The sequence below is a fragment of the Xyrauchen texanus genome, chromosome 3 (assembly GCF_025860055.1).
Source record: "Xyrauchen texanus isolate HMW12.3.18 chromosome 3, RBS_HiC_50CHRs, whole genome shotgun sequence".
NCBI lineage: Eukaryota > Metazoa > Chordata > Actinopteri > Cypriniformes > Catostomidae > Xyrauchen > Xyrauchen texanus.
In genome coordinates this window covers 56,120,111-56,147,283 of record NC_068278.1, presented here as the reverse complement: position 1 = coordinate 56,147,283, position 27,173 = coordinate 56,120,111, and the positions used below count along the sequence as shown (strand labels likewise).

General features: G+C 38.7%; 1 protein-coding gene across 4 annotated transcripts in view; it reads right to left on the bottom strand.

The window, feature by feature from the left end:
- The window catches only part of LOC127622155 (PDZ and LIM domain protein 5-like), an 81,568-nt gene extending 58,187 nt beyond the window's left edge, over positions 1–23,381 (bottom strand). For 3 of the 4 annotated variants that reach the window (XM_052096126.1, XM_052096143.1, XM_052096151.1), the window contains exons 1-2: positions 19,833–19,967; positions 17,047–17,211 (exon numbers count right to left, since the gene is read on the bottom strand). In XM_052096126.1, coding sequence (XP_051952086.1) covers positions 17,047–17,145 — 99 coding nt within the window. In that variant the 5' untranslated portion in view covers positions 17,146–17,211; positions 19,833–19,967. Of the gene's footprint in view, positions 1–17,046; positions 17,212–19,832; positions 19,968–23,284 lie in introns of those variants that run through there. The other variant, XM_052096135.1, reaches the window with a different exon arrangement.
- Positions 23,382–27,173: the final 3,792 nt, after the last annotated feature.

Here is a 27,173-nt window from a genome sequence, read left to right as displayed (position 1 = left end):
CACGCCCACCTCCTTGTCACAAGCCCCTGCCACACAACACCGCTTTTTGCACTCCAATAGTCTGGTGGAAACACAAAGATTAAAGGCGTGGTGTGTAACGGCGGTGTGGATGTGATTTTGTGCGGAAGACCCAGGATCAATTCCGCTTTTTGTCACAAATTTTCCCATCTCAACTTTTAAAATTTCCTTTTATACTACTTAGAATAATAAAGAGGCAGTCTTCCAGAAAGGTTGATTTCCTGTCAGTGATTTGGTCATGGTAAGGTTTGATCAGGGTAAATTAACCATGGATTTTCTATAGTAATATGGTAGTAATAATGTTTTTTGGCGGACTCCACAATTTATATGCAATTCACCATGGCGTTACTACAGTAATATGGTGTTCATAAAGTAATCATGTTTAATTTTGAGGTACTACAAAATACCATGGTGATACTATGGTTTCTGCAGTAAAACGAATGGCAATTTTCCACTGCACGTTACAGTTCGACTCGCATCGACTCTATACGCTTTACTTTTCTGAGCTTGCATTTCCCCTGCAGTTTAGTGCCACCACAACATGGGTGGGATTATAAGATGATTGTCATAGTTGTGCCGCCTCTACTGCCGTGACATTTTAAACATGACACAAACTGACCAAAACATTAACACACCTGCTAGCTGTTAGCTACTAGCTCATTGTGCTGCATAAAGCAGTTGTTGCATGTTGATTTTACACAAGTGTAACCGTTAAATTGGCCTGGTTGTTTTAGAAGCTTTCCAGTAGCTGTTCAACTAAATAAAGTGAAGCTTTCAAGCAGAGTATAGAGTTAACGTAACAAACGTACCATCCTCCATCGTGGACTTCCAACAATGCAATGGCTGAGTCCAGGGCACTCTCCCTCCCATTTCTCGCCAGTTTAGATAGCGTCCATTTGATCGAACCTCTTCCAATTTTCCTTGATGGTTCTGTAGTCACTTTTGGTTTTGCGCACAGCCATTTCTTTTTTCACAATTCGAAAGTCATGTGAAATTATACTGTTATCACTGTTGCTAACTTTAAAACTAGAGGGTTGATTTCACATGTCGCAAATCCAGTGACGCTGGTAGTGACGATTCTCCTGACCAATCAGTGATCTGCAGGATTTTGACGTCACATTTAGTATCGGCTCGACTCGCTTGGAACCTCGTCTGAGGTGGTACTAAAAATATATCAGGTACCAGGTACTATCCACAGTAGAAAACCCTCAAAAAGTGAGCAGAGTCGAGTTGAGTCGAGTTGTACCATGCAGTGGAAAAGCCCCATATGAAACATTTTTGTAAGGGAAGGTTAGGGTTTGCTGTAAATAAACACAATAAACACACTGCAGTGATGCCACTATACTGTTTGCTTGTATTTAATTAGAGCAATAAGACACTATTTGCACTTTGTGCAAAGATTATGCTTTTTTTTTTGCAATGTACACTACACTAGATTACAAGAACACAAAAGCCCACTTGCGATTCACATGCTCTTTGATTCCTGTCATAACTTCTGTTTCCACTAGAGAATAAACACAAATAAAACACACCACACATCTGAGAGCAATTACCAAACAACAGCACCCAAAAACAGACTGAGGACAACACGGATGCTGTTTTTCACGAGACCACAATTGTGGACAAAGTAAAAAAAAAGGCAGTTTGGAGGTGGTAATAAAATAATTAATTCTTAAACATGGGTTTTGGGTTTGTTTTGTCCCCAATCATGTGTGGTTGTAAAAGCTTCTAGGATTTTTTTCATTAATGCACTACAGAACATACAGTATGTTAGTCTTTGAATCAGATCAGTTACAAAACAGATGTATGTTGTACCCTCAAGGAGAACAGTGGACAGAGTATCTAGTACACTCTATAAACACACATATTAAACACATTTGAAGCAGGAAGTGTATGGAAGAAAGTTCAAAGACAGGAAATAGAAGGCATATTAGAAGAACAAATCTGATGGACAAACAGAGAGGGTGTGTATGTGTGTGTGTGTACGTATGTACACATGTTTAATGAATGGGGTCAGGTCAGTTTTGTATTGTTACCAGATTTTTCATGGTTCTGATAAGCACTCCTCTGTAGAGCAAAGAAAACCACTGCTTTCATCTTAACTGCAGCTAATGCAATGAGGTGGGCATAATGTGAATTTATTAATCCCTCTCCATCTTGCCCATGCTTTCAGTTCAGCCAAACCCCCCGTCCCCCACCCCACCCACTATCGCTGCTCCGTGCGCATTTACAGATAATCTCTGAACACTTTTTAAAATAAGAAAATCACAATTTGCTCAACGGTGCTGTGACATCGTGTCAGAACATTGAACATTTATGGGTCAAAATCATACTCATTTGTTCTGGCGGCCATATGTAGCTTCACTGATTTTAGGTGAGCGTACGCAAAATCCTTAGAAAGATAGGTGGGCGACTTCTGGTGACGCCACCGAACTGATGGCATCTTGAAATATCGGTTCTCTGACAAAGTAATAGAAATAAGCCCCTAAACATGAGATACAGCTTCAAATTACTACCATTGTGCATATGGAAGAGGGGGCTCAAGTTCATACAAGGCAAAAACAAAAGAAGAAATAACAATCTGTGAAATCAGAGAGAGGAGATGCGCGAGGCTAGGACACCGAGACGCCATTATATGTCGGCTCGGAGGACACCGCGCTGGAGCGGGGGAGTGTAGGCGAGCTGGAGGAGATGGTTAGCTTGGCAGTGATTCTCCACGAAGTGCGTAACTTTAGGAGAGACAATTCAAATCAGCTAAAATGAATCAGAAAGGGACCCAAAATACTAACGACAAGCTAGAAGAAGCTGAGGAACGAATCGTGAGAGATCCCAAAACACGGAGAGTGTATTGACCGAGGTACTGAAGCTTCAGATGCAGTTGGAAGCGAGGATAACAGACCAAGAAGGCAGTTTGTGACGGAATAGCATCAGGATCTATGGGGTTGTGGAAGGGGCCAAGAGCAACTCGACTTCTATGATTTCCTTCACTGAAGATATGTTGAGGGGGAAACTCGAATTAGAAACTCATGCATCCCTTCAGATTGAGAGAGCTCATTGTGCGCACGCTCCACAGCCGCCAGACAACGCCCCACCAAGATCAATCATGGTGAACTTTCTTAGTTTTAAAAGGAAGGATGAAATACAGGAAGGGATATTGGAAGGGACTCAGGTATACCACAGGGCGGAAGAACCAACAAAGGATTTAGCTGAGAGGGGATTTCCCATCATGGTCATTCAGCCCCCCGGGGCACTAATGGAACAAATTCAGCATCTCGCATGGCTTACGGCTGGTCGGAAAATGAAATGGGGTCATACCAGAGACATGACAATCTATAGGGAGAAGCTACAGACTTTCAGATGTTACAGTCCTGATTAATGATCCTATTGATTTGAGTAAAACCAAGACACTGGACAATTTAGTTCTGATTAGAGCTGGGGTTAACAATCAGTTTCTTTAAGTTCATTCTGTGGTTTTGGATGTTAGTTTGGAACCTAGGAAAAGGTTAAACTCTCTTCAATAACAAGGAGATGCTAGCACTGTTGTCTAGTTTAATGGGTCTAAATTGAGTGTCGGAATGTAGCTGTCAAACTGACACATGAGCGCAAGATGTACTGCAAATGTGATCAGCATAGGGGGCCCATTTTGTTTCGGCCCAAGTGAGGTCTTTAAAAGGACCTCATAAATGGAAGTCTTTAAAGTTCATGTTTTGTGGAAGTTTTCTCAGAATTTCAATTTTGTTAAAGGTGTTAAACTGCCGTTCACTGCAGTAAGGGGGATATCTGCTTACTTGTTAAGTTACAGGATGTGTTTCAGGTTGAGATATTTGTGCACAGTAAAAGGTGTTGAATAATATTAAGGTGATAACTTTCTTGGAATATAGGGCCAAATCCAATTAAAAGAAGCACAATTTTAACAAATCATAAAAAAGGTAACGCCCAGGTAGCTTTCTTACAAGAGACACATTTCTCACATGTGGAACACAGTAAGCTGAACAGACTGGGATTTACGCATGTATTCGCTTCTTCCTATAAATCTGGGTACAAAAGTGGGGCGGCGATACTTATCCCAAAACAGATTAACTTTGAACACATAACAGTTAATACTGATAAAGAGGGTCGATATGCTATGATTACAGGAAACATAGAGGGTTCCCTGGTTACTTTTTTCAATGTATATGTTCCTCCGGATTCTGATTGTCTTTTTTATAAACACATATTTGATTTAATGGCCACAAATGAACAGGGGATTACAATTTGTGGAGGGGACTTTAATGTTAGGTTGAATCTCAGATTGAGTTCTTTTGGAAGGGGCTTGGTCCACTCTAAGCCAATAGGAAGGAAGATTAATGCGGTTATGAAAGAGATGGGGGTCATGGAAATGTGGAGGGATTTTAATCCTACTAGTCATATTTACTCCCATTTTTCTTCTCATTCAGTTTATTCTAGGTTTGATTATTTCTTCATTTTTAGTAAAGACAAAAATAGGATCAAGAGCTGTGAGATAGGAACAATAGATCTTGATCATAGTCTGTTTGACTTTAGATTTGAATAATAAATCAAGGACTACTTTGTGGAGTGAAATGAAAGCTGAGCTTGACATATACTTGGAAACTAATGATAATGGTGATGTTTCTCCACATATACTTTGGGATGCATGTAAAACTGTGATGAGAGGGAAGATTATAACCACTGCTTCATTAGTTTAAAAAAAATAGGCAGGAGAAACTTAATCAATTACAGCAACATTTGGAGGAACTACAAAGACAACATATGAGGAATTTGGATTCTAAGGTGAAACAAGAGATTATAAAGACATATAGTGAAATTGAGTACAGAAAAAGTTTGTATTTACCAAACAGAGTAGGAGGCAAATCAATTAAACTTTTGGTGTGTAGGTTGCAAAAACAACAAGGGGACAATGCTATTTACTAGATTTGGAATTCTATTACTAAAATTGTGCAATACGGTTCGGATGAAATAAAAAAAAAGTTATATTTTATAAGAAACTGCACTCCCAGAAGCAGTTAGATGAAGACTTGCAGTAGTCGAACATTCTTGATTTTCTGGATTTACCAATGGCATCTGCAGAACACAATGTGAGACTTACATCGGAAATAACTGCGGAAGAACTGAATATTGCTATAACAAGGCTGAAAGCAAAAGGCCCAGATGGTTTTATCTCAAAGTGTATAAATCCCCAATGTTACTGGCCACCTTTAATTGGATATGAATCCCCACCCCTTGTGGAGGAAAGCAATTATTTCAGTTATTCTGAAGGAAGGTAGAGATACAACTGAGTGTGGGAATGTTAGACCCATTAGTGTCCTAAACATAGACTACAAAATATCTATTCTGTCAAGAAGGTTATATCAAATTGTGCTGGAGCTTATTCATCTAGACAGTGGTGGATTTAGGCATGGGCGACATGGGCAGTCGCACAGGGCACCCACCGGTCCACAACTTTGGGGCCGTTATTATTTAGAATAACCACCACACACACACCCACCACACGAGCAACATTGGGGGGGGTGTTGAAGTGTGTTTCGTCCAGTGTGCCAAACAAGCTAGAACCACTAATGCATCTAGATCAGACTGGTTTGTCAGCCAGAGGCAAACTCAGGATAACATTAGCCATTCTCTACATATTATGAGTCACATAGCTAAGCATAATGTAGAAGCTTTACTAATTGGATTGGATGCTGAAAAGGCATTTGATTTCGTTAGGTGGAAGTACGTTTTAATTGTCATGAAAAGATTTGGGTTTCATGAGTCCATTATTAATGTTATTCAGGCACTATATGATAAACCAGCAGTGAGAATTAAGGTCAATGCTGATCTCTCTAACCAATTTACTCTAGAATGTGGGACACGTCATGGTTGCCCAATTAGTCCTATTTTATTTGCCCTCATTATTGAACCCCTTAATAAGTGGATTAGACACAACGATAACATAAAGGTATATATATAGAGGCAGCAGTGCTTAGTGTATTTACAACATCCAACCTGACCTTTTCCGAAATGTATGTCACTTCTTGAGGCTTATGGTTCATTTTCAGGTTATAAGGTGAATATACAGAAACCCAGGTTCTCACTTTCAATTATACACCCCCTAGTCCCATTTCCAACAAATGTTGTATTAATTGGGAAGTCGTCTCAATGAAATATATAGGAGTAATCTTACCAAAAGATATAACACAATTACTCAAGTAACTTTGTAAACTTTGTAAACTACAAGTAAACTTTGGTCCACTAATTGCAAAAATTAAGGTTGAGATATCAAGATGTAATCCTATCCCCTTTCAAAGTATGACCTCCAGGGTTGAATCTGTCAAGATGAATGTACAGCCAAGGCTATTATTTTTATTTCAGTCACTTCCAGTGTATATACCAAGGCAGGTGTTCATAGAATGGGATAAATGATTTTCAAGATTTATCTGGCAAGGGAGGAAACCTAGTATTAGATTTAAAACTCTTCATTTATCAAAGGGAAAAGGGGGGATGGCTTTGCCTTGTTTAAGAGATTAATATTATCATACCCAGATGAAACCTCTGGTGTGCTTAAGTAACCCGGTCTATAGGTCCAGATGGAAAGAAATAAAAGTGTCTTATCAGGCTGCGCTGAGAATTATGGGACTGATAAGCCAATTATTGACTATAGGTAAAATGTCTGACTATTGGACATTTTTGAACAAGAGCAAACTTCAGTTCAGAGTTTCAGATACTTAAAGGCAAGCATGGACTAGAAAACTAGGACTTTTTAGGTATTTCCAATTGCGTCATTATTGGGAGCATTCTATAGAAGATCTTCCAGGGAAGATGGTGTATTAAAATAATTTTTCTAGCCAACAATTCAGATGCCTGTAAAAAATATTACTTCAAAGCTTTATAATGGTTTACAACAAGCTAAATTATATATAAATAAATATATAAAGGAAAGATGGGAGTGGGAGGGTAGCCTGAGCCTTTCGGTGGAAGAGTGGGAAGGCGTATGTAAGTCTCAATGGAAAACAACAAATTCCTTGATGTGGAGAGAGTTTGCACGGAAGGGTGTGGCTAGAGTCCTTTCCACGCCTGATCAGAACACAAAGATCTGATTTTTGGCGTAGGTGCGGGGCTTAAAATGCAAATAATTTCCACATATTCTGAGGCTGTTCTTCTCTTAAGGTATAATGGAATGAGATACACATATGTCTAGAAATTATTTTCCAAACAAATACCTGTTTAGAATTTTAACTATAGCAAGCAAGAAAACAATTACTAGAAAATGGCTGCAGTCAGCATTGCCTACTATTAAAGACTGGATGAACATTATACGTGATATTTTTGTGATAGAAAACACACCAAAATTAACCTTGTTGCATTGGGGTAGGAATGTTCTTGGTTGTTGGGCTGATGGTATGATATAGGTTTTTTTTTTTTCCTTGGTTTGTTTTTTCTTTTTTTTTTTTTGTTGTGTGTTTTATATATAGGGAATGTATAGGATTTGACACTGAAGAGAGTATAAAAATGTCCTTGTGTGTTAAGTGGCTTATTTATTGTTTTGTATTTTATGTGATTTATGGCAAATTTTGTATTTCCCTATATATATGGTGAATAAAGTAAAAAGAAAAGCGTAAAAATTTTTAAAGAAAGATATCCCATAAACGCCTGCATTCATGTTTACGTAACATTTCAGAATGCCGCTTTCTGCAAAACCCCGGAATAAGCCATTTTCAGAATAAGCATAAATGCATGTTAACGTGGTCAAAGTCTTCATAAAATGACTATAAAAGCCTCAGCGAAGTCAAATGATGTCCACACAGCAAATGGTCTGCACTTATATAGTGCTTTTTTAACCTTAGTGGTTTTCAAAGCGCTTTACACTGTGACTCATTCACCCATTCACACACACACTCACACACCTATTGACGGCAGAGCTAGCCTGCCATAGGGAGCAACTTGGGGTTCACTGTCTTACCCAAGGACACTTCGGCATGTGGAGTCATGTGGGCCAGGAATCTAACTGCGATTAGTGGCCAACCTGCTCTACCACCTGAGCCACAGCCGGCCCTAACTAACCAGCCGCAAACTAACAAGGAACTATGCTTCCAACCACAGGTAAAGACCTGTAGTTCCAACCACAAAACTTTGCAATTCTGTTTGCAAATTTTAATTTGAACTACACTTTCATGAAACACCAAACTGTTGAACTATGTTGGTAACAAACAAATCCTCAAACCAGACTAGTCTGATCAGGCTGAAAAGTGACCAAAAACCATCAAACAAGATCAGCCTGAAAAGTGCCCCAAACCCATCTAAACCATCAAACCAGACCAGTCTGACTAGCTTAACAGTGCTCAAACCCTCTAAAACCACCAAACCAAACCAGGCCAGCCTGACTATCTGAAAAGTCCTCCAAACCACTCTAAAACCACCAAACCAGACCAGCCTGACTAGCTTAAAAGTGTCTAAAACCCCTCTAAAACTACCAAACCAGACCAGCCCGACTATCTGAAAAGTCCCCCAAACCACTCTAAACCCATCAAAACTGACCTATCTGACAAGCTTAACATTGCCCAAAACCCCTCTAAACCCACCAAACCAGAACAGCCTGTCTAGGCTGAAAAGTGGCCAAAACCTCTCTAAAGCCATCAAACCAGACCGGTTTGACTATCTGAAACGTGCCCAAAAGCCCTCTAAAACCACCAAACCAGAACAGCCTGTCTAGGCTGAAAAGTGGCCAAAACCTCTCTAAAGCCATCAAACCAGACCGGTTTGACTATCTGAAAAGTGGCCAAACCCCTCTAAAAACCATTAAACTAGACCAGCCCATCTAGGCTGAGAAGTGGCCAAAAACCCTCTTAAACCATCAAATCAGACCAGCCTGACCAGCCTGCATTCACATTTACGTAACATTTGAGAATGCTGCTTTCTGCAAAACCCCGGAATAAGCCATTTTCAGAATAAGAATAAATGCATGTTAACGTGGTCAAAGTCTTGATAGAATGAAAGATATACAGTACATTATGGAATAAAAGATATAGAAGTGAAACACCAAACCGTAACGATGGAATCTGCGACCATAGTTGGCTAACAATGCTTTTGGGAAACACACCCCTGACCAATTTGGCTATCTAAAAGTGGCCAAAACACCTGTAAAAACATCAAACCAGACCAGTCTTTAGGCTGACAAGTGGCTAAAACCCTTACCATCTATAAAAACATCAAACCATACCAGTTTGACTAGCTTAAAAGTGGCCAAAACCTTCTAAAACCATCAAACCAGACCAGCCTGACTAGGATGAAAAGTAGACAAACCCTTCAAAATCTATCAAACCAGACCAGTCTAACCAGCTAAAAAAAGTGCCCAAAATACCTCTAAAACCAGCAAACCAGACAAACCATACCATACATGTGACTGATTAGAGTTTTCAGAATTGAGAATTGAAAGGTTTGAGAACATTTATTCAAGGGATTGCTCAAGCAACAATGCCAAACATACTAGCGAAGTCATTGTGAAGAAAGAGTAGATCTATGTCACAGAAATCGGGGGATTTTATAAAGGCATTCTTCCTTTTTTTACCCCATGGAACACAAAAACCATATAGTGACCAGGGTCTGTAAAAGCTCCAACAAGGACAAAAAAAAGCATTATAAAAGTATAGTTAAAGTTTAAAGACGTAACATTTTACAGACACTCAAGTCATCAAAAGTGACGTGAATCACCAAGAATCACAAATTGTTTCCATGAGATGGATAAAACAGAAGATCACGGCTTGAACACAATCCATCCACATATACACTGTTTAAATATTTATTCATTTTACATTTATTCCAGGAATAGCACTTATTTTAAATCAAACAGTTGTGATGACAGAGGTCAATCCGCACAAAACAGCAACAGATCTGCATGGATTAAATTTGGCAGGATGATGGAGAGATGAGAAGACAAACAGAGAAACAGAGAGTAAACTATAATGGCGTATCAAATTCCTCTCTGCTCATTAGAAACACATGCATGTCTAGAGCACAGGATTTACACTGGAGAGGGATTGTGCTGAGAGACTATCTGTCTCACACACATATTGTATATACTGTATGTATGCACATGATCGCACACATTGTCATGCTGGCTCTAGCGATTCACAGCGACAAAGTAACCAAAAGTTATACATTTTTGATGTTGGAGATTTAAGGACATGAGCGACAGCGACCGTTAACGATGCTTCAAAACATTTTTGCATCCCTCTGCACTGTTTTGTACTAGTCTTCTGTGTAAACAGGGGTGTCATGCATCTATTTTTTTAGGGGGAACCAAGGTCAACAACAGTATTGCACTCACTTTTAAAATCTTCAGCGGTTTGCTTACAAATGCGAATCAGTAATAGTTGCATTTGGGTCCATTTTTTGAAGTGGAGTGCATCTTCAAGTCTGACATCTTCGGGACAATTTTACGTCACTTTTTCGATCTTGCCACCACATTTGTGCAGGCACATTCCATACACGACATGAGAAAAACCACCTGTCGTTACTTGATGTTTTAATAGTGACTGGAAAGTAGAGGATTCCCACTGAAATAAGATAATAAGCCACTGCTTTCTTTAACCTCCTGAGGTGCCCTGCATGACTGCTGTGTGCATTTTCCATTCCAAAATACAAAACAAAAATGTTTGGGGGGATCAAATAGTTTTCCTAAAACATTATGTCCACATATGTGGACAGTGAGACTAAGTTGTGAAATTTTCAATTATACCAAGCTATAGAAATTCAGATCTTTTAAATAAATTGTTTATTATGTTTCCAGGAGTGTTGGTTTATCAGAAATTAGCATAATTAATTCTGATTCAAAGTAATGTCCAGCATCATCCAATCACTGTCAAGCATGTTAAAATAAAATTATACATTACAAATTCTGAATCTATGTACTGGTTACCATTGTCCCATGTCTGCCAAACATGTTGAGTGGTCCAAACTTCATCTACAGCCTATAGGATGCTCCATTGCTCCCTATTTAGCGAATGACTTAACCTCCAGTGTCTGCACTGGTCTCAAAACAGTTTGAAATGCACCTTATTTTCATCCTAACTCCATATAAAGCCTCTGAAGTGGAGTAAATATGGAGTGGTGGTGGCATAGTGGGCTAAAGCACTAAACTGATAGGCAGACAGTTGTTGGTTCGATCCCCACCGCCACCATCATTGTGTCCTTGAGCAAGGCACTTAACTCCAGGTTGCTCCGGGGGGATTATCCCTGTAATAAGGGGTCTGTAAGTCGCTTTGGATAAAAGCATCTGCCAAATGCATAAATGTAACTGTAAATGTAAATATAGGATATTTTAACTGAAACTAAGAATACAGTCCACAAATGTGGTCATTTTGTTTAACAGCCTGCCGTTTTGCGATAAATCGTGCAAATTTTAAACATGGCATATCGTATGAACCTAGAGACTCTAATCTTTTGACTTAAACTGGTTTCAATGTAAAACCTTAATTAGGTTTCTTACCAGATGTAGTTTTTGGGGTTTCAACCAAACACAAACTCCTCTGCGATCGCCGCCATGTTGTATTGTCACATGTGCGTGTAAGTTTATCCCTTTACTGACAGCACAGAGTCTCCTGTACTGAGATCAGTCGGTTTAAATTAAATGTAATTATGCATTGCATATAGCGAAGCCAAAATACAACATCCATGCATGTCGACGCAGGGTCGCACGAGGTTAAACTTGAAGAAAAGAGAGTGTGAAGATGCCGCAAATCCTGTCAAATTCATTTCAGCACCAAAGCAAATGAACAGCGTCTGATCAAACAAAATCATAGATATAATATATCAGACAAAAAACTGATTGACTGTTCCAAAGAGATCAGATGTAGTTGGCAAGAGTTAACTGCAATGAAGTTGATGCAATTAATGAGTTTTTATTACCATAACACCTCATTTTCCTTTGGTGCTGGACCTTCCCCATGAGCCCAATTTCAGAAGCAGCCATGGGAAAATGACAAAATGTAGACATGTTATTAAAGATTTCTGCCACAGACATTATTATTTACATGCAATAATCCATCCATCCATCCATCGTCAACCGCTTATCCTGTGTACAGGGTCGCGGGGGGCTGGAGCCTATCCCAGCTAACATTGGGCGAAAGGCGGGGGACACCCTGGACAGGTCGCCAGTCCATCGCAGGGCCACACATAGACAGACATACATTCACACTCACCTCCACATCCACATCCACACCTAGGGCAATTTTTTTGGAGACGCCAATTAACCTAGCCTGCATGTCTTTTGGATGGTGGGAGGAAGCCGGAGTACCCGGAGAGAACCCACGCAGACACGGGGAGAACATGCAAACTCCACACAGAAAGGCCGGGGCAACCAGGGTTTGAACCCACAACCTTCTTGCTGTGAGGCGACAGTGCTATAGGAATATATGCGCTTTTGGAATTTCAAATAATCCATTGAAAATCCACTTGGCTAAAAAATCAATGGGGGCACGTGCCCCCTGAGTCTGAATGGGCATGATGCCTCTGTTTGTAAACGTGCTAAACAGACGTTTTTGACAGTTGCGCCATGTCTCGCTGTAGTTTCGGCATTTCGAAGAGGAGCAGTGCATTTTTTTAGACAGCGTGTAAAGTTAAAAGAACTTCAACTTTTAAAAACGCATCTTGACACACCTGCGTTCTGTGTAATCTCGTTGTGATGAGGAGGAGGGCGGGGCTGGGCTGGGCCGTGACTACGCACGCCCTGCCCCCAATTGGGCCAATCAGCTGAGGAGAAGGATAAATGCAGTGGAACGTGGCAGTTTGGGAGAGAGAGAGCCACATGCAGCTGCTATGTGTGTGTTTGTGTTCTGTGTCTTTTTGTTTCATTAAAATATATTTTTACTGTTCAGCCAGTTCCCAGCGCCTCCTATCTCAACCTTTACCAAGTTACATTCGTTGATGATGAAGGTTTTTTTTTTTCAACAATAAGGACGAGACGATAAAGATATCTAAAAGATAATCAAACCGTTTTAAATAAAACATTCTGTTGATGAGAATTTGACAAGAAAATTATTATTATTATTATTATTTTGTATTATTTTTATTTTTTTTAAAGAAAGAAAAATGGTTAATTACCTCACTCAAACACATCCTATATATGTGACATTAACCAGATATATATTTAGCCTAAATGAATGAAGCGCATGAACAGGTGTGCTTGAACTAAGTTATGCGGCAGTGACGGGTAACTCTCATTGGATGAATTGAAAACTGGGCACGTATGTTCAGCGTGCTCCAGTGCAAAAGTTGCACGATTCAGTTGGACTTAGCTCGATATCAGGGCAGCAGAGAACATTCTAGAATAAAGCTCTATATGGATGAACTGTCTAAGACAAAGACGCTAAACAGATCAAGGCAAATAATAATGTAACTTTGAGTAAAGCCATGAGTTTGGAAAGCCAGACAGAGGGAGTTTTAATTCGGCTGTGGGCAGAATGAATGGTGCTGCTTGTTTCCTGTCCATGTCACATTCAGGTGTGGAATCTTACAGGTGGTTTCAAGTAGATTAATAGGTAAAACTGTAAGCATAACCTGCTGACATCCATTTTTCCACATGTGCACCTTTATTTGCACACTCCAAACATTGTGATTGTTCTAGAAAAAGGCCTCTCAGTAAAACACACGCACAGCATGCTTCATGCATCCTGTACAGTCTTGAAAACCATGCCATTAAAAATTCAGCACAATTATTTTTTACATCATATCAGTTTCCATGAGTAGCAGCAGAGTTATCTTCACTAATCTGTAATGTTTTCCCAGAAGAGGCATTTAAATGGATCCTATTGATGAGCTTTAAATAATGTTTACTTCATTGCCATGTGTGTACGTGTGTGTTTGTATGCGTGTATGCATTTCTATAAAATTGGCATAAACAACTTGCCCAATGTTTAAATAATGTGAGTGTGAATATAATGCCTCCATAATACGGAACAGCCCTGTTGCCAAGCCCTCTTAAAACAACTACACAATAGCATGTCACATAGAGAAGGCAAGAAAATTAAAATATCATTACATTAAAATGGCAATCTAAACTACTTCCAAGAATACAATGTTATTTCCATGGTCTCTAATAAACAAAAACATGGTGTTTAAATAGTGCATGTCCAAAAATGGTTACTTTATGAATGCAGATAGAATACAGAGGGAAACTGACATTGACGCAGAACACACTCCCTGCTAAAATAACCAGCATGTAGTGGCAGCTCTAAACCACTGCTTTAAAAAGCCTAGTTTAGACCAGACCCCTGTATTAAATCCCACCATAAACCGTAAACCAGAACTTCGAATATTAAATCTCTTTAAAGCTGGCAGGGGTAAAGTGGAGTCTACAGGCTGGTCCAAACCAGTACTGCCAAATTTCTCATGTCCCACTGCTTTTCACACAAAACACAAATCTCAGACATTCCCACATCCAAGCCCAACACACTTCCTCCAAACAATTATTTACAGTCTAAAGCTGTCACAGCACCTATTCCATCTGAACACAAAAGATGAGTAAAAACACTCATAGAAAACTTGTGTCTGCAACACAAAGGATGTTGCCAGAAAGGCTAATCCTCAGAGCAGAATTACTTGGCTGCCAGCAGTTGAACTCTGAGAAAGCAGCTAATTTTATCATTGGATGAACTGGAACATTCTTTTCTATCTTATCATCAACTAAAATGTTATCACCCACACACTCTTACAGTAATGATGTCATGAGAATGGGTAGACTGAACTTGAACGGACATGTCTGTTTGGTGAAAAGAGTATTTAGCTACAAGACAAGCTACTCATTATTTAAAGTAGTTAAACTACAGTCAATGTACCCTTTTGAAAGTGTAGTTAGCAACACAACAAGATACTCATAAAGTAGTTAAACTACAGTCACCCTACCCTTAAGAAGGGTAGTTAGATACACAGCAAGCTACTAGTAACTGGAAAAAGTTAAACTAGTCAAGCTATCCTTTTGAAAGAGTAATTAGCTACAAGACAAGCTAATTATAGTTTATAGATAAACTACAGTCACGCTACACTTATGAAGGGTAGTTAGATACACAACAAGCTACTAATAACTGGAAAAAGTTAAACTAGTCATGCTACCCTTTTGATAGAGTAATTAGCTACAAGACAAGCTACTTTATAATTCATAGTTAAACTACAGTCATGCTACCCTTTTGTAAGAGTAATTATCTAAAAGATAAGCTACTTATAATTTAGAGTTAAACTACAGTCATGCTACCCTTTTGAAAGAGTAATTAGCTACACCAAATGCTACTAAAAACTGGAAAAAGTTAAATTAGTCAAGCTACCCTTTTGAAAGAGTTAGCTACAAGACCTACTCATAATTTAAAGTAGTTGAACAACAGTCCATCTGCCCTTTTGAAAGAGTAGTTAGCTGTAATTAGCAGTGCAAATTGCTAACAGGAAGTAGCTAACATTCAGTATTTATCTGGCACAAAAACAACGAAGAACTGATTAGGGTGACAGCATTAAACTTGACCAGATAAATGTACACAAAAAATAATAATAAAAAAACACCCTAAATTATTACACCGCTTTCATATAGAATCACATTTCAGGATCCATTTTCATGGACATTTTTTTCCCTTGAATATCGTGTTATACACTAAAATTTTGGAAGTAAATGAGTTGTAAATACTGTTTCATGTTGACTTGAAGGAAGACCAACAGACAGACAGGAAAGAAAGAAGGAAGGAAGGACAGACAGACAGATACTGAACCCCAGTGAGGAAGGAGGGAAGAAAGTAGAAAGGATGAATGGAGGGAGGAAAGACAGACAGACAAGAAGGAAGACTACCAGATAGACAGACAGACAAGACAAGACCGACTGACAGATAGGAAGGAAGGAAGGAAGGAAGGAAGGAAGGAAAGGAGGAAGAGGAGGACATACAGATCGATAGACAGGAAGGAAGGAGGGAAGGAAGGAAGTAGGAAGGACTACGGGAGGGAGGAAAGACAGACAGAAAGTAAGAAAGGAAGCAAGGCAGACAGACAGGAAAGAAGTAAGGCATACAGACAGACAGATAGACAGACAGACAGACAGACAGAAAGAAAGAAAGAAAGAAAGAAAGAAAGAAAGAAAGAAAGAAAGAAAGAAAGAAAGAAAGAAAGAAAGCAAGCATACTCATTGATCTGCATAAAGAACAATACAATTTGCAATGGCTTGAAAAACACAATAACGTAATAACAAATTAAAGCTAACACCACGACCTGGAGACACTGAGACTTGTATTGCGTAGAATGTGGTAATATGTCATTGAAGGACAGAGGAGGAGTTAAGGGATAAGTAGGAGCCTGGACAGGGGGAGGGAAAGTACGCAGGGAAAATCAATCAGAGGGTCATTTACATCAATCCTCTGCCAGATGGCATTGTGGGAATAGCAGTCATACATTGGCAGCCCAAACGAGTGTTGCAAAAGTGAATTTGAGTGTGAGTGTGTGTGTGTGTGTGTGTGTGTGTGTGTGTGTGTGTGTGTGTGTGTGTGTGTGTGTGTGTGTGTGTGTGTGTGTGTGTGTGTGTGTGTGTGTGTTTGAGAGCAAGAGATAGAGAGATAGAGAATGTGGAAGACTCATTAAGAAATTAAATGCATGAACAGGTGGAAAGGAAAGGTTACATAGATCACTTAACTGATATTTAGTCATGACTCATGAATGTAATGCTGGACTCCAAAGCAAATGGAGAAAATAGACAACAGGAAGATCTAAAAGGATCATTTAAATGGATAGTTCACCCAAATTTACATTTTGTCATCATTCACTCACCCTCATGTTGTTTGACTGTTCTGTGGAACACAAAAGGAGATTTCACTTTCAACATTAACTTCTATTCCATCTTTTCACTATTCAGTAAAAGTGAATGGTGACTGACGCCATATTTCCTTGTGTGTTCCAGAGAAGACAGACCATCTGTACCATTAGAACAACAAAGGTACAGATGGTTTGTGTGTGTGTGTTGTGGGGGGGGGTAATTCTCATGTAAGAATGATTATACAGGGACGTACTCACCCGTGAAATGGTGAGGGGCGTGTTAAAGTCTTTTCCCCCTTGCAGTCTGAAGCCCCAGGGGGCCGGACCCTGTAATGCCACAACGTAGTTACCACTCATGGCTGTCTGATATAAAGCACTTCCAAGAGTGTCTGCCACACACTTATCAACTCCTCACAGAACTCTCTGGAAAGATAGAGAAAGAGACATAAATGTTCAGTCAAGATATTTTTGAAAGAGGAAATGTGAGTTGTGCCAGCCTGTGCCAACCTCTCTGCGCCGATGCAGATAAGGTGTTCTGAATGTTTTTTTAATGTATTTCTATGAAGTTGCTATGTGTTTACACACTATAAAGTGAAAAGAGCCCACTTCCAAGGGCTTGGCTTGTGTGAAGTAATATGGAAATTAACAATATTTTGCATTCTAAAGCAACTTTTTGTTTTGTCTTTTTAAATGCTTTTCTCATGTGCCACAATAATGTAATGCATTTTAATTATCAGCATTATTGTTTTCTATAATACAGTAAATATACACACACACACACACACACACTAGCGGCTAAAAGTTTGGAATAATGTACAGATTTTGCTCTTATGGAAAGAAATTGGTACTTTTATTCACCAAAGTGGCGTTGAACTGATCACAATGTATAGTTCAGGTCATTAATAACATGAAAAATGACTATTACAATTTGAGAAAAAAAGTTCAGAACTTCTTAAACTACTTCAAAGTGTTCTCATAAAAAAATGTAGATCCTTGTTATTCCAGCTGTCAGTTTGTCCGGATACTCAGGTGACATTTCACCCCACACTTCCTGTAGCACTTGCCATAGATGTGGCTGTCTTGTCGGGCACTTCTCACACACCTTACAGTCTAACTGATCCCACAAAAGCTCAGTGGGGTTTAGATCCATAACACTCTTTTCCAATTATCTGTTGTCCAATGTCTGTGTTTCTTTGCCCACTCGAACCTTTTATTTTTGTTTTTCTGTTTCAAAAGTGGCTTTTTCTTTACAATTCTTCCCATAAGGCCTCCTGAGTCTTCTCTTTACTGTTGTACATGAAACTGGTGTTGAGCGGGTAGAATTCAATGAAGCTGTCAGCGGAGGAAATGTGAGGCGTCTATTTCTCAAACTAGAGACTCTGATGTACTTATCCTCTTGTTTAGTTGCACATCTGGTCTTCCACATCTCTTTCTGTCCTTGTTAGAGACAGTTGTCCTTTGTCAATAAAGACTTTAGTGTACACCTTTGGATGAAATCTTCAATTTCTTTGTCAATTTCAAGCATTGTATAGCCTTCATTCCTCAAAACAATGATTGACTGACAAGTTTCTAGAGAAAGCTGTTTCTTTTTTGCCATTTTTGACTGAAAATTGACCTTAAGACATGTCAGTATATTACGCACACTGGCAACTCAATAACAAACACAAAGACAACGTTAAGCTTCATTTAATGAACCAAATAGCTTTCAACTGTGTTTGATATAATGACAAGTGATTTTCTAATATCAAACTAGCAATTTAGCTTTAAAAGATTACTCAAGGATAAGGTGTTGGAGTGATGGCTGCTGTCTAGATTTGATCAAAAATATATATTTTTTCAAATAGTGAAAGAGCTGTTTCTTACATCAGTAAAATGGTAAATGGTCTGCACTTACATAGCACCTTTTTAACCTTAACAGTATTCAAAGCACTTTACACTGTGTCTCATTCACACGTTCATACACCAATGGCGGCAGAGCTGCCATACAAGATGCTAGCCTGCCATTGGGAGCAACTTGGGGTTCAGTGTCTTGCCCAAGGACACTTCGGCATGTGGAGTCGTGTGGGCCGGGATTCGAACCACCAACCCTGGGATTAGTGACCGACCCGCTCTACCACCTGAGCCACAGCTGCACAAAAACTATACTTTGTGATCAGTTGAATTCCACTTTGGTGGATTAATTTACCAATTTCCTTCCGAAACAGCAAAATCTTTACATTATTCCAAACTTTTGGTCGCCAGTATATATATATATATATATACCTCATTTCACAAGGAAACTGCCATATGATGTGCACATTTGAAAATTTCAGTGATTTATCTCGAAACAGCAAACTGTTAATCATAATGTCCTCGTACAAGGACACCAGGACTTTATTTATGAGAAACCCAAGACTTGAAAGCTGGAAAATGCTGCCTTTTGAGGCTGTATACAGAGGTAGGATGAATACAGCTGCCTATAGCTTTCCTATGCAGCCAAATGCATTCACTCCTGACCTCAGGTTGGGAGTTCCATTCCAGGTTGCAGATGACATTTTGCACAGATCGACATGATTGGCAGGACTATGTTGAAAAGTATGTAGATTCGGAAACGATGTTTGACAATGCAGAGAGAGAACATTGTAATTTATTTGGCCAAAGTAGAGAAAATTGATACACTAAGCTGACTTTCTATAGCTTGGTATTAATCACAATTAATTCCAAAACATAGACCCGCTGTCCCCATATGAGGACTTTTAAGAAATTGCTATGTTTGCATGGTTATAGGGTGCTACTAGTTACAACGCATAAAGGTCAATGATAATGGGGTTAGGGGTTAGGGACATTTTAATGGAAATGCTTAGTGTAATTTCAGTTAAGATTAATTTGGATTGGATGTATTTGTCAAATATAAATACACATACTTTAACAAACAGTTCTCACATCATACAATATCAATAAACAAAGCTACAGAGCTTTCACGTGCAAGTATATATTCTGTATATTTTAATCAGAACACCCAAGCAACAACAATATAATTCATCAAGACATATCAAGAGATTTACCTTTTAGAAAAGCAACACTCCTGACAATAACAAATCCCCAATCTTCTGCAGCACAATACTGAAAGATGACAGGTCTAAGGTCCCACACAAACTGACCCACAACGAGGACAGATTGTGCATTAATACCCATCTATAAGAGGCTGTGTGTGTTTTGGGGGTTGGGCAGGGGGTTGCTAGGATTACACACTGATATTTTAAGAACAGGCCCTCAACGTGCTGCCAAACATTAAGGAGGAACCATCATTAAGCCACTAAAACTTAAACTAAAGGTTCTGAGATTAGATGATGAGGATCAGACACCGGAATGTTCCATGGGTCAGATAGTGTCACTATGTTTTAAGGGAATCTCTTTAGTCATCCAGTATCTCTCATATTTTCCAATAATTCACCATGGGGCTTCTATAAACATTGGAGAAGAGAAGAGATCTAAACTTAATCCATACTGTCATCATGCATTGTACATATGTCAAAGTAAAATCTACATAAATGCCAGGACCCAAGGTTTCTGAGCATCACACTGCCTCCGCCGGCATGCCTTCTTCACATGGTGCATCCTTCTCTTCCCCAGGTAAATGATGCAAACACACCCGGCCATCCACGTGATTTAAAAGACAACATGACTCATCAGACCAGGCCACTTTCTTCCATTGCTCCATGGTCCAGTTCTGACGCTCACATGGCGATTGTTGGCGCTTTCGGCGGTGGACAGGGGTCAGCATGGGGACTCTGACCGGTCTACAGCTACGCAGCTCCATACGCAGCAAGCTGTGATGCACTGTGAGTTCTGACACCTTTCTGTCATGGCCAGCATTAAGTTTTTCAGCTATTTGTGCTACAGAAGCTCTTCAGTGGGATTGGACCAGACGGGCTAGCCTTCACTCCCCACACATCAATGAGCCTTAGGTGCCCATGACCCTGTCACCTGTTCACCGGTTGTCATTCCTTGGAACACTTTTGGAAGGTACTAACCACTGCATACCGGGAACACCCAACAAGACCTACCGTTTTGGAGATGCTCTGACCCAGTCGTCTAGCCATCACAATTTGGCCCTTGTCAAAGTCACTCGGATCCTTCCGACTGCCCATTTTTCCTGCTTCCAACACATTACATTTACGAACTGACTGTTCAATTGCTGCCTAATATATCTATCTATCTTCACACAAGTAATGGCGATAGAAATACGCATTTAGAAACTATGTCTCATTTATTGGCATGCTGCCTTTCAAAACAGCAGACGGGCGACATGAGAAGCCAGTGTTGAGAGGAAGAGGATATGAGCTCAGACCTGGACAATAGACAGGTGAGTTTCTAATCACATATCCAGACACACAAATATTATAAATATACACTGTACAACATTATATGTATTTGTGTAATGTAAAAAAAAAAAAAAAAAAAGAAGAAGATATTGCTCTTCAAGCAAAGCCTACATATAAAGAGAAACCATAAGGTCTGCCCTTGGGGTCGGGAATCACTGACTGTGTGTGTGTGTGTGTGTGTGTGTTGAGAGAGGGGTCTGTCCCATATCTGACCTAGATCTAATATCAATAGTTTGAAATGCACCACTCTCCATGTGTTTTCCCTCTTAACAACACACACACACACACACACACACAGAAATAAATCCCTCTCTAATGACACAGAAGAGTAGCAATGTTTAATAAGGTAAAAGTAAATGACATGTGATAAATGATATATGCAAGCACACACAATAGAGCATTGGAACCCCTGCTGTGCAGCGGCAGTAAGTACCTTTGGGGTGTGTGTGTGTGTGTGTGTGTGTGTGTGTGTGTGTGTGTGTGTGTGTGTGTGTGTGTGTGTGCTTGTATTTATCACTTTGTGGGTACCAAATGTCCCCATAAGGATAGTAAAACCTGAACTTGTGGGGACATTTTTCCCATGAGGAAATCAGCTTATAAATCATACTAAATTATGTTTTTTGAAAATGTAAAAATGCAGAAGGTTTTCTGTGAGGGTTAGGTTTAGGGTAGGTTAGGTTTAGGGATAGAATATAAAGTTTGTACAGTATAAAAACCATTATGTCTATGGAAAGTCCCCATAAAACATGGAAACACTACGTGTGTGTGTGTGTGTGTGTGTGTGTGTGTGTGTGTGTGTGTGTGTGTGTGTGTGTGTGTGTGTGTGTGTGTTTTCATTATAGCTGTCGGATGAAGTGCCTTTTGTGGTTTAAATTTTTCTCAAACAACAGGTCCTTCATTTATTTAATCCAATGACTTATAGAAGACACAGAGAATTTTGTTGTTGTGTTCTTATTTGTCTGGTGGCTGATTTTAGCATTGAAATTATCTGATTTATTACATGCTGATTTCACATTAACAACACCATCAAGGTATGTGCTAAAAATAAATAATGTAACAGTGTCTGTACTTTTGAGCATGCTTACAGTGTGTATTTTGAACATTAAAATAGTTTATAGGCATACTTAGCTATTTAAAATATACTAATATATCGTGAAATCACACAGACTATATATACTCTTCCATTTTATACATTAACACATTTTAAGTTATTTCTCTTATACACTGCATCTCTAATGTGCTCATTTAGATTAGGGGGTGTGGACAGGCACCAACGCCAGCTTGCACAACACTTGACATCCCCCATTGTCCATATGGGGCCACCTTTATAAAGCAATAATACATTATGGCTCCTATATGACGATCAAATGTGCATTGCTTTCACTGCTGATTTCAGTTTATCCCACAATTTTCTAAAGAAGGTCTTAATCATTTGGTTATTACTAAGCAACTTTTAATATAAAAATGATCATAACATGTCAACACAATTTAACTGTGCAGATCAACTATAATGATTTAATGCAACCTGATTGTTTATCAAACCTAATATAATTTATGAAAAACCACAAAAATAAAAATACATTTACTTGCTTGAGTTGTTGAGCAAACACGTGAACACGGTAAACACACACACACACACACACACACACACACACACACACACACACACACACACACACACAGGTAAGAGTCAACAATATAATGAAGATATATTAATTCTGAAAGCAAGGGTATTTATCATTATTGTCATGTTGGGGCAAGTTGTCACGATTTTTATGTTGGGTTTTTATATAATTCATAAGTTTCTGTTTCTATAGACTAAAACAATGGTTTCATATTTTTGTAGGTTAACTTTTACACTTTTGCGGTTCATAAGCTTTGCACTGTTTACAATTAGCTGTAAATGTAAAGCCTAGGCAATAATACATGATACATTAATTATGCACAGAATGATTTTAAAACTTCGTTATTTTATATTTTAAAAAGGGTACCCTTCTCACATCAGTGTATATAATCAGCAGGTATCCCCAATAGTAAAAAGTACTAATGAAATTAATCAGTTTAAACACATAACTTTGGTATTTAACTCTGATCCTACGCCAGTTTAAACCATGCGATTAACTTGCACTTACCTGAGTGCAAATGTCTGGATGAGTTGCGCTTGTCCCGTCGCGGTGCGTCTGTGTTCTGTTTGGACTGCGCTGCGTTCGCGTGAAGGGACGCAGGATTAACGTTCCCTCCGCCGGTGACGTCATGAAGACAGGGGCCAGACACGCTCCCGTATTCCCAATCAACTTGTCATTTTGTATGGACGCTACAATGCAAGTTTTGTTTTATTTTTTACTACCTTCATGTAGCCTATAAAATAAAATAATAATACATTTAAAAAAATTAATAAAATATAGACACGTCAACATTTTTCTTCAGATTTATATTAAAGTTTATATCAAAATTATGTTATCCTGGCATAAAGTTCTGCAATAAAATAAATTAATATAGGCAATTTGTTGTTTATAAAAAAAAATCAGTATTATGTGCTCCTGGCAAATAATAATCTGAAAAATAAATAAATAAATAAATAAAATGGGTATATGATGCAACATGTCTATGCAAATTATAAATATTATATTGTCCTGACAAAACTTTCTGCAATAAAATAAAATTAAATAGACAAATGATGCAATTTGTTGTTTATAAACATTATCAATATTTAGCTTTCCTGGCAAAAAGTTCTGCAGTAAAATAAATTAAAAAAAAAAAATAGGCATATGATGCAAATTATCAATAAATTATCAATATTTTGCTGTCCTGGCAATAAAATTATAATAATAATAATCTGCAAAAAAATAAAAAAAAAAAAATAGGCATATGGTGCAATATGTTTATAAAATGTATCAATGTATTGTCCTGACAAAACCTTCTGCAATAAAATAAAATAAAATAGACACATTTTATAATTATATTTATATTTTTATAATTTATATAAATTCTAAATATTTTGCTGTCGTGGCAAAAATATTCTGCGATTAAAAAAAAAGGAATACAATGCCTTATTAAATAGTTTTTCATGAAAAAAAAAAAAAATCAACATTATATTTTCCTAGCAAAAAGTTCTACAATATAATAAAACAAAAATCAGACAATAATAAGAAAAAAATAAAATAAAAACAAATGTGCTGTTAAAAAGCCATTTTCCTGATATGAATAAAACAAGTCAAGGATTCTTTTTCAAAACCCAAAATTAATTTAATCAGTGTAACCCAATGGTGTCAAATTGATTTAGTTATATTAAATCATATTTTCAATGCAATAAAAAAACAGTTAATGTAGATGCTACCATATGAGCACATTCAGTGTTCCTCAAACATATAAGCACTGTGGTCTGACTGCTGACATGTACATCTCAGATAAAATAAGTCAAATAGTATTTTAAACCCATGTAACATAAGGTAAATAAGAGAAGGGTGCAGGTGTAACTTGTGTGAGGACAAAATGTGTGGAGGTCTATAGTAATGTAGAGTAATACTGCCATATGGAATCACTCAGTTATGCATTAACAAATGATGTCACCCAACAAATCTCACCTTCACAGAAGCCTTACATTCATTACAGCATGACAGAGCAATCATATCACATGTGGCTTTCCCCTTCCATCACCAGTACAGCAGCTTATAGAAAGACTAGACACTGTTTAAACACTCATGTGTTATACAACAGTTAGAATAGCAACACAGACAGTCTAAAAGCATACACATTGATCTTAAAGGGTCCTTAGTGTAAACACAGACCATAGGACTGCATAAAGACGTTATTATTAGCATTTGTACAAAGAATGGAGATCAGATCAATAATGTACTCTTAGTGCAAACTATTTTCTATATTCCAAACAGCTAATGCAGCTGTAAGTGTGAGCCTGTCTGTCTGATCTGGGCTAATGCACTCATCTAACAAGAGACAAAGGATGTTTGGAAATAAATGTGCCCTAACAAAAGGTAAATCTCTCAACGGTTGGGTTACTGATAGAATGGGACTTGACAGTTAAGCCAATGAAAATATACTATGTATCAAGTCAATACATTTAAGCTATACCATCAATTAAACTGGGAGAACATGGTTGTCATGAAAAATGAGCTTATGCCTTATAAAAGATTAGTTTAATGACAGGTACTGCAGCGTCCTCTGTTGGATGAACGCTCAAATCGCATTTGTAAGCACTTTTCCTCTATAAAGTCCCTGTGAAATCAAATGTAATGTTTTGCTGCTTTTAGTCTATATGTATTCCATTTAAGGTCATCAATATGCTAGTGTACTTCCAAATGCTGACTAAATTAATTTTCAGAAGATATATGCACTCTTCTGGCTTTTTACAGAGGCAGTGATGATGACACAAAGCACCTGAGACATTTTGTCCAATCAAATGCTTTCTAGAATAAGAACACTCCCTCCCCCTAGCGTGTCTGACTGTGTTCCAACATGTGCTGATCATTTCTTCGCAGGGTACTTCGAAAGGAGCACAATTCATGCTGTAGGGTCAATTCCAAACAGAGTTTCTGATAAGAATCATTTTAAGTTTAATAATAGTTTTAACTTACCATTATCACCTTTCAATCTTCTGAAGCTCTCACTGTGGAGGGTCATTGTCTTCGTATGGGATAGGAAACAGGAATGATAACTTCTAAATCAGACACGCTGACACTGAAGCCGGACGAAAGGAAACTCGCTGGGGTTTATTTATACTTTTCTGCAGACGTTCTTTATTCTTTATGCTTTATGCTTAGTGTATTGTGATTCAAAACGTGGACAAATTAGCTTCTACTTGCTTGTTTGCGCAACAGCTCCCGCCTTGTCTAACGTAAACAAAGTCCCCGCCCTACATTTCTTTCTCGTTCGATAAGCAGTTTCACATGGAAATACGTCACAATACAGATATACATTTGGTCGTAATGTTCATTTCATGGCGACTAAATGGATATTTGGTACAATCTAGTCCACAAAAAACTCTCTGGTGGCTATCTAGAAAGCAGAGTGGCCGTTAGCAGATATAATTTCAAAATATACACTATACAACTACATGATAGCATAGCAATGTACATCAAAGTAAACAGAAAAGCAATTGAAAGGACTGTCGATACCCGACACTGGGTGGTATGGCCACTTTGGCTACATTTTCCACAAATAAAAGACAATTATTTGTTTGACAATTTTTCTTTAAAACAACTTTGGTAGCAGGGTTGAGTGATTGCACTTGGCCGATGCTGTCAACTCAAATGTTTATGATCAGGATCATGCTGCCACCTGTACTGTCTTTGTGCCAGGGCAGTCTTGCACCTAACCACTACGTGCTGCAAGTTTGCTCTTGGGGCCTCACAGAGGGGGCAACCCCACTCCTTGCCATTCTACAGAGACAAATTCCCAGGGCTAGGTATGGTATCGTCGGTGGATCTTATTAGAAAATGTAGTCTGGCCTGGGGTACCTTCCGCAGGTCAGCCCATCATAACACGTCCCATATGGTCCAGCACTCTTGTTGCTGCTGGCTGACTGACTGCCCAAATGTATACCCTTCCAATTCCATCCTAGTTACTTCCATAACTACCATTGTTTCCTCTGTTTTCATGAGGCTGCTGACCACAGTTTGGGAGCCATCCCCCCATCCAAGGCCTGTTCTTCCTGACTGTGTTCTTCCAACAATCTCTTGATGCTTCAGTCTTGAAACCGCCTGGTTTATGATGTCCTCTGCCTTCCAAGTTCTGCCTGTTCAGACTTGGACTTGACCTGCTCTTATTGTCTGGTCTGTCAATTTCCGTAGCTCCAAAACAAGCCTTTTTTCCTGCTTGCAGTCCAGAGTGAGTGATTTTAGAGGCAGTTCTAAAGCATTTCTTCCACACAATGCTACTTCTGAGAGACAATGTAGTAGGCCTAACAACTTCCTGATATAACAGTTGACCTTGGTGTCCATCCTTGCCACTGCCGCAGCAGAAATCTCAAACATTTTTAGCTGCCACATCAGGCGATGGAAGAGT